At 33.7% G+C, this 10,000-nt stretch overlaps 1 protein-coding gene across 2 annotated transcripts in view; it reads left to right on the top strand.

The window, feature by feature from the left end:
* The window catches only part of LOC106593080 (serine/threonine-protein kinase/endoribonuclease IRE1-like), an 87,304-nt gene that overhangs the window by 34,969 nt on the left and 42,335 nt on the right, over positions 1-10,000 (top strand). For both annotated transcript variants that reach the window (XM_082958456.1, XM_082958455.1), the window contains exon 16: positions 99-288. In XM_082958456.1, the coding sequence (XP_082814582.1) occupies positions 99-288 (190 nt within the window). The remainder of the gene's footprint in view (positions 1-98; positions 289-10,000) is intronic.

Below are 10,000 nucleotides of genomic sequence, written 5' to 3'. Positions count from 1 at the left end.
ATTATTTATTCATGATATAGTTATAATTTAGTCATTATATATTCATGATTGAGTCATTATATATTTGTGATCTAGTCCTATCATATGAAATCTTCCAGGGGCCGTTTTGACGGCCGTCTGGTGGCTGTGAAGCGGATCCTTCCAGAATGTTTTGACGTTGCAGAGCGAGAGGTCCAGCTGCTCCGGGAGTCGGACGAACATCCAAACGTCATCAGATACTACTGCACTGAGAGAGACAAACTATTCACCTACATCGCTATAGAACTGTGTGCTGCTACACTACAACAGGTAGGTACTGTGTATAACCTGGTAGTATATATATATATATATATATATATATATATATATATATATATATATATATATATAACCTGGTAGTGTATCTATAACCTGGTAGTGTGTATATAACCTGGTAGTGTGTATATAACCTGGTAGTGTGTATATAACCTGGTAGTGTGTATATATAACCTGGTAGTGTATATATAACCTGGTAGTGTATATATAACCTGGTAGTGTGTATATAACCTGGTAGTGTGTATATATAACCTGGTAGTGTGTATATATAACCTGGTAGTGTGTATATATAACCTGGTAGTGTGTATATATAACCTGGTAGTGTGTGTATAACCTGGTAGTGTATATATATAACCTGGTAGTGTGTATATATAACCTGGTAGTGTGTATATATAACCTGGTAGTGTGTATGTAGTGTGTATATATAACCTGGTAGTGTATATATAACCTGGCAGTGTGTATGTAGTGTGTATATATAACCTGGTAGTGTGTGTATATAACCTGGTAGTGTATATATAACCTGGTAGTGTATATATAACCTGGTAGTGTGTATGTAGTGTGTATATATAACCTGGTAGTGTGTATATAACCTGGTAGTGTGTATATATAACCTAGTAGTGTATATATAACCTGGTAGTGTGTATATAGTGTGTATATATAACCTGGTAGTGTGTAAATAACCTGGTAGTGTGTATATAACCTGGTAATGTGTATATATAACCTGGTAGTGTGTATATAACCTGGTAGTGTATATATAACCTGGTAATGTGTATATATAACCTGGTAGTGTGTATATAACCTGGTAGTGTGTATATATAACCTGGTAGTGTGTATATATAACCTGGTAGTGTGTATATATATATATAACCTGGTAGTGTATATATAACCTGGTAGTGTATATATATAACCTGGTAGTGTGTATATATAACCTGGTAGTGTGTATAACCTGGTAGTGTATATATAACCTGGTAGTGTGTATATATATATAACCTGGTAGTGTGTATATAACCTGGTAGTGTATATATATAACCTGGTAGTGTATATATATAACCTGGTAGTGTGTATATATAACCTGGTAATGTGTATATATAACCTGGTAGTGTGTATATAACCTGGTAGTGTGTATATAACCTGGTAGTGTGTATATATAACCTGGTAGTGTGTATATATAACCTGGTAGTGTGTATATAACCTGGCAGTGTGTATATAACCTGGTAGTGTATATATAACCTGGTAGTGTGTATATATAACCTGGTAGTGTATATATGACCTGGTAGTGTGTATATAAACTGGTAGTGTGTATATAACCTGGTAGTGTGTATATATAACCTGGTAGTGTGTATATATAACCTGGTAGTGTGTATATATAACCTGGTAGTGTGTATATATAACCTGGTAGTGTGTGTATATAACCTGGTAGTGTGTGTATAACCTGGTAGTGTGTATATGACCTGGTAGTGTATGTATAACCTGGTAGTGTGTGTATATAACCTGGTAGTGTGTATATATAACCTGGTAGTGTGTATATAACCTGGTAGTGTGTGTATATAACCTGGTAGTGTGTATATATATATAACCTGGTAGTGTGTATGTATATATAACCTGGTAGTGTGTATATATAATCTGGTAGTGTGTATATATAATCTGGTAGTGTGTATATATAACTTGGTAGTGTGTATATATAAACTGGTAGTGTGTATATATAACCTGGTAGTGTATATAACCTGGTAGTGTATATAACCAGGTAATGTGTATATATAACCTGGTAGTGTATATATAACCTGGTAGTGTATATGTAACCTGGTAGTGTGTATATATAACCTGGTAGTGTGTATATATCCTGGTAGTGTATATATAACCTGGTAGTGTATATATAACCTGGTAGTGTGTATGTAACCTGGTAGTGTATATTTCCTGGTAGTGTGTATATATAACCTGGTAGTGTGTATATATAACCTGGTAGTGTGTTTATATAACCTGGTAGTGTGTATATATAACCTGGTAGTGTGTGTATATAACCTGGTAGTGTGTATATATAACCTGGTAGTGTGTATATATAACCTGGTAGTGTGTATATATAACCTGGTAGTGTGTATATATAACCTGGTAGTATGTATATATAACCTGGTAGTGTATATATATAACCTGGTAGTGTGTGTATATAACCTGGTAGTGTGTATATAACCTGGTAGTGTGTATATAACCTGGTAGTGTGTATATATATATATATATATAAAACCTGGTAGTGTGTATATAACCTGGTAGTGTGTATATATAACCTGGTAGTGTGTATATATAACCTGGTAGTGTGTTTATATAACCTGGTAGTGTGTGTATGTAGTGTGTATATATAACCTGGTAGTGTGTATATATAACCTGGTAGTGTGTATTTATAACCTGGTAGTGTGTATATATAACCTGGTAGTGTGTATATATAACCTGGTAGTGTGTATATATAACCTGGTAGTATGTATATATAACTTGATAGTATGTATATATAACCTGGTAGTGTATATATAACCTAGGTAGTGTATATATATAACCTGGTAGTGTGTGTGTATATAACCTGGTAGTGTGTATATAACCTGGTAGTGTGTGTATATAACCTGGTAGTGTGTATATATATATATATATATATATATATATATATAACCTGGTAGTGTGTTTATAACCTGGTAGTGTGTATATATAACCTGGTAGTGTATATATAACCTGGTAGTGTGTGTATATAACCTGGTAGTGTATATATAACCTGGTAGTGTGTATATATCCTGGTAGTGTGTATATATCCTGGTAGTGTATATATAACCTGGTAGTGTGTATATATAACCTGGTAGTGTGTATATAACCTGGTAGTGTGTATATAACCTGGTAGTGTGTATATATATATATATAACCTGCTAGTGTGTATATAACTTGGTAGTGTGTATATATAACCTGGTAGTGTGTATATATATAACCTGGTAGTGTATATATAACCTGGTAGTGTATATATAACCTGGTAGTGTGTATATAACCTGGTAGTGTGTATATTTCCTGGTAGTGTGTATATATAACCTGGTAGTGTGTATATATAACCTGGTAGTGTGTATATATAACCTGGTAGTGTGTGTATATAACCTTTTAGTGTGTATATATAACCTGGTAGTGTGGATATATAACCTGGTAGTGTGTATATATAACCTGGTAGTGTGTGTATAACCTTGTAGTGTGTATATAACCTGGTAGTGTATATATAACCTGGTAGTGTATATATTACCTGGTAGTGTGTGTATATATAACCTGGTAGTGTGTGTATATATAACCTGGTAGTTTGTGTATATATAACCTGGTAGTGTGTGTATATATAACCTGGTAGTGTGTATATATAACCTGGTAGTGTGTGTATATAACCTGGTAGTGTGTATATATAACCTGGTAGTGTGTATATATAACCTGGTAGTGTGTATATATAACCTGGTAGTGTGTATATAACCTGGTAGTGTGTGTATATAACCTGGTAGTGTGTATATAACCTGGTAGTGTGTATATATAACCTGGTAGTGTGTGTATATAACCTGGTAGTGTGTGTATATAACCTGGTAGTGTGTGTATAACCTTGTAGTGTGTATATGACCTGGTAGTGTATGTATAACCTGGTAGTGTGTGTATATGACCTGGTAGTGTGTATATATAACCTGGTAGTGTGTGTATGTAGTGTGTATATATAACCTGGTAGTGTGTATGTAGTGTGTATATATAACCTGGTAGTGTGTATATATAACCTGGTAGTGTGTATTTATAACCTGGTAGTGTGTATATATAACCTGGTAGTGTGTATATATAACCTGGTAGTGTGTATATATAACCTGGTAGTATGTATATATAACTTGATAGTATGTATATATAACCTGGTAGTGTATATATAACCTAGGTAGTTTATATATATAACCTGGTAGTGTGTGTATATATAACCTGGTAGTGTGTGTATATAACCTGGTAGTGTGTATATATATATATATATATATATATATATATATATATATATATATATATATATATATATATAACCTGGTAGTGTGTATATAACCTGGTAGTGTGTATATATAACCTGGTAGTGTATATATAACCTGGTAGTGTGTGTATATAACCTGGTAGTGTGTATATAACCTGGTAGTGTATATATAACCTGGTAGTGTGTATATATCCTGGTAGTGTGTATATATCCTGGTAGTGTATATATAACCTGGTAGTGTGTATATATAACCTGGTAGTGTGTATATAACCTGGTAGTGTGTATATAACCTGGTAGTGTGTATATATATATATATAACCTGCTAGTGTGTATATAACTTGGTAGTGTGTATATATAACCTGGTAGTGTGTATATATATAACCTGGTAGTGTATATATAACCTGGTAGTGTATATATAACCTGGTAGTGTATATATAACCTGGTAGTGTGTATATTTCCTGGTAGTGTGTATATATAACCTGGTAGTGTGTATATATAACCTGGTAGTGTGTATATATAACCTGGTAGTGTGTGTATATAACCTTTTAGTGTGTATATATAACCTGGTAGTGTGGATATATAACCTGGTAGTGTGTATATATAACCTGGTAGTGTGTGTATAACCTTGTAGTGTGTATATAACCTGGTAGTGTATATATAACCTGGTAGTGTATATATTACCTGGTAGTGTGTGTATATATAACCTGGTAGTGTGTGTATATATAACCTAGTAGTTTGTGTATATATAACCTGGTAGTGTGTGTATATATAACCTAGTAGTTTGTGTATATATAACCTGGTAGTGTGTGTATATAACCTGGTAGTGTGTATATATAACCTGGTAGTGTGTATATATAACCTGGTAGTGTGTATATATAACCTGGTAGTGTGTATATAACCTGGTAGTGTGTGTATATAACCTGGTAGTGTGTATATAACCTGGTAGTGTGTATATATAACCTGGTAGTGTGTGTATATAACCTGGTAGTGTGTGTATATAACCTGGTAGTCTGTGTATAACCTGGTAGTGTATATATAACCTGGTAGTGTATATATAACCTGGTAGTGTGTATATTTCCTGGTAGTGTGTATATATAACCTGGTAGTGTGTATATATAACCTGGTAGTGTGTATATATAACCTGGTAGTGTGTGTATATAACCTTTTAGTGTGTATATATAACCTGGTAGTGTGGATATATAACCTGGTAGTGTGTATATATAACCTGGTAGTGTGTGTATAACCTTGTAGTGTGTATATAACCTGGTAGTGTATATATAACCTGGTAGTGTATATATTACCTGGTAGTGTGTGTATATATAACCTGGTAGTGTGTGTATATATAACCTGGTAGTTTGTGTATATATAACCTGGTAGTGTGTGTATATATAACCTGGTAGTGTGTATATATAACCTGGTAGTGTGTGTATATAACCTGGTAGTGTGTATATATAACCTGGTAGTGTGTATATATAACCTGGTAGTGTGTATATATAACCTGGTAGTGTGTATATAACCTGGTAGTGTGTGTATATAACCTGGTAGTGTGTATATAACCTGGTAGTGTGTATATATAACCTGGTAGTGTGTGTATATAACCTGGTAGTGTGTGTATATAACCTGGTAGTGTGTGTATAACCTTGTAGTGTGTATATGACCTGGTAGTGTATGTATAACCTGGTAGTGTGTGTATATGACCTGGTAGTGTGTATATATAACCTGGTAGTGTGTGTATGTAGTGTGTATATATAACCTGGTAGTGTGTATGTAGTGTGTATATATAACCTGGTAGTGTGTATATATAACCTGGTAGTGTGTATTTATAACCTGGTAGTGTGTATATATAACCTGGTAGTGTGTATATATAACCTGGTAGTGTGTATATATAACCTGGTAGTATGTATATATAACTTGATAGTATGTATATATAACCTGGTAGTGTATATATAACCTAGGTAGTGTATATATATAACCTGGTAGTGTGTGTGTATATAACCTGGTAGTGTGTATATAACCTGGTAGTGTGTGTATATAACCTGGTAGTGTGTATATATATATATATATATATATATATATATATATATATATAACCTGGTAGTGTGTATATAACCTGGTAGTGTGTATATATAACCTGGTAGTGTATATATAACCTGGTAGTGTGTGTATATAACCTGGTAGTGTGTATATAACCTGGTAGTGTATATATAACCTGGTAGTGTGTATATATCCTGGTAGTGTGTATATATCCTGGTAGTGTATATATAACCTGGTAGTGTGTATATATAACCTGGTAGTGTGTATATAACCTGGTAGTGTGTATATAACCTGGTAGTGTGTATATATATATATATAACCTGCTAGTGTGTATATAACTTGGTAGTGTGTATATATAACCTGGTAGTGTGTATATATATAACCTGGTAGTGTATATATAACCTGGTAGTGTATATATAACCTGGTAGTGTATATATAACCTGGTAGTGTGTGTATATAACCTGGTAGTGTGTGTATATAACCTGGTAGTGTATATATAACCTGGTAGTGTGTATATATCCTGGTAGTGTGTATATATCCTGGTAGTGTATATATAACCTGGTAGTGTGTATATATAACCTGGTAGTGTGTATATAACCTGGTAGTGTGTATATAACCTGGTAGTGTGTATATATATATATATAACCTGCTAGTGTGTATATAACTTGGTAGTGTGTATATATAACCTGGTAGTGTGTATATATATAACCTGGTAGTGTATATATAACCTGGTAGTGTATATATAACCTGGTAGTGTATATATAACCTGGTAGTGTGTATATTTCCTGGTAGTGTGTATATATAACCTGGTAGTGTGTATATATAACCTGGTAGTGTGTATATATAACCTGGTAGTGTGTGTATATAACCTTTTAGTGTGTATATATAACCTGGTAGTGTGGATATATAACCTGGTAGTGTGTATATATAACCTGGTAGTGTGTGTATAACCTTGTAGTGTGTATATAACCTGGTAGTGTATATATAACCTGGTAGTGTATATATTACCTGGTAGTGTGTGTATATATAACCTGGTAGTGTGTGTATATATAACCTAGTAGTTTGTGTATATATAACCTGGTAGTGTGTGTATATATAACCTGGTAGTGTGTATATATAACCTGGTAGTGTGTGTATATAACCTGGTAGTGTGTATATATAACCTGGTAGTGTGTATATATAACCTGGTAGTGTGTATATATAACCTGGTAGTGTGTGATATAACCTGGTAGTGTGTATATATAACCTGGTAGTGTGGTATATAACCTGGTAGTGTGTATATATAACCTGGTAGTGTGTGTATAACCTTGTAGTGTGTATATAACCTGGTAGTGTATATATAACCTGGTAGTGTATATATTACCTGGTAGTGTGTGTATATAACCTGGTAGTGTGTGTATATATAACCTGGTAGTTTGTGTATATATAACCTGGTAGTGTGTGTATATATAACCTGGTAGTGTGTATATATAACCTGGTAGTGTGTGTATATAACCTGGTAGTGTGTATATATAACCTGGTAGTGTGTATATATAACCTGGTAGTGTGTATATATAACCTGGTAGTGTGTATATAACCTGGTAGTGTGTATATATAACCTGGTAGTGTGTATATATAACCTGGTAGTGTGTATATATAACCTGGTAGTGTGATATATAACCTGGTAGTGTGTATATATAACCTGGTAGTGTGTATATATAACCTGGTAGTGTGTATATAACCTGGTAGTGTGTGTATATAACCTGGTAGTGTGTGTATATAACCTGGTAGTGTGTATATAACCTGGTAGTGTGTATATGAACCTGGTAGTGTGTATATAACCTGGTAGTGTGTATATATAACCTGGTAGTGTGTATATATAACCTGGTAGTGTGTGTATGTAGTGTGTATATATAACCTGGTAGTGTGTATGTAGTGTGTGTATATAACCTGGTAGTGTGTATATATAACCTGGTAGTGTGTATATGTAACCTGGTAGTGTATATATAACCTGGTAGTGTATATATAACCTGGTAGTGTGTATATAACCTGGTAGTGTGTATATATAACCTGGTAGTGTATATATAACCTGGTAGTGTGTATGTAGTGTGTATATATAACCTGGTAGTGTGTAAATAACCTGGTAGTGTGTTTATAACCTGGTAATGTGTATATATAACCTGGTAGTGTGTATATAACCTGGTAGTGTATATATAACCTGGTAGTGTGTATATAACCTGGTAGTGTGTATATATAACCTGGTAGTGTGTATATAACCTGGTAGTGTGTATATATAACCTGGTAGTGTGTATATATAACCTGGTAGTGTGTGTATATAACCTGGTAGTGTGTATATATAACCTGGTAGTGTGTATATATAACCTGGTAGTGTGTATATATAACCTGGTAGTGTGTATATATAACCTGGTAGTGTGTGTATATAACCTGGTAGTGTGTATATATAACCTGGTAGTGTGTATATATAACCTGGTAGTGTGTATATATAACCTGGTAGTGTGTGTATAACCTGGTAGTGTGTATATAACCTGGTAGTGTATATATAACCTGGTAGTGTGTATATAACCTGGTAGTGTGTATATAACCTGGTAGTGTGTATATAACCTGGTAGTGTGTATATATAACCTGGTAGTGTGTGTATATATAACCTGGTAGTGTGTATATATAACCTGGTAGTGTGTATATATAACCTGGTAGTGTGTATATATAACCTGGTAGTGTGTATATATAACCTGGTAGTGTGTATATATAACCTGGTAGTGTGATATATAACCTGGTAGTGTGTGTATATAACCTGGTAGTGTGTGTATATAACCTGGTAGTGTATATATAACCTGGTAGTGTGTGTATATAACCTGGTAGTGTGTGTATATAACCTGGTAGTGTGTGTATAACCTTGTAGTGTGTATATGACCTGGTAGTGTATGTATAACCTAGTAGTGTGTGTATATGACCTGGTAGTGTGTATATATAACCTGGTAGTGTGTGTATGTGTGTGTGTATATATAACCTGGTAGTGTGTATGTAGTGTGTATATATAACCTGGTAGTGTGTATATATAACCTGGTAGTGTGTATATATAACCTGGTAGTGTGTATATATAACCTGGTAGTGTATATATAACCTGGTAGTGTATATAACCTGGTAGTGTGTATGTAGTGTGTATATATAACCTGGTAGTGTGTATATATAACCTGGTAGTGTGTATATATAACCTGGTAGTGTGTGTATATAACCTGGTAGTGTGTATATAACCTGGTAGTGTGTGTATATAACCTGGTAGTGTGTGTATATAACCTGGTAGTGTATATATAACCTGGTAGTGTATATATAACCTGGTAGTGTGTATGTAACCTGGTAGTGTGTATATATAACCTGGTAGTGTATATATAACTTGGTAGTGTGTATGTAGTGTGTATATATAACCTGGTAGTGTGTAAATAACCTGGTAGTGTGTTTATAACCTGGTAATGTGTATATATAACCTGGTAGTGTGTATATAACCTGGTAGTGTATATATAACCTGGTAGTGTGTATATAACCTGGTAATGTGTATATATAACCTGGTAGTGTGTATATAACCTGGTAGTGTGTATATATAACCTGGTAGTGTGTATATATAACCTGGTAGTGTGTGTATATAACCTGGTAGTGTGTATATATAACCTGGTAGTGTATATA

Source organism: Salmo salar, chromosome 12 (genome assembly GCF_965601325.2).
Source record: "Salmo salar chromosome 12, fSalSal1, whole genome shotgun sequence".
In the NCBI taxonomy this organism is placed as follows: Eukaryota; Metazoa; Chordata; class Actinopteri; order Salmoniformes; family Salmonidae; genus Salmo; species Salmo salar.
The sequence above is the reverse complement of the archived record's forward strand: the minus strand, read 5'-3'. Positions and strand labels throughout refer to the sequence as shown.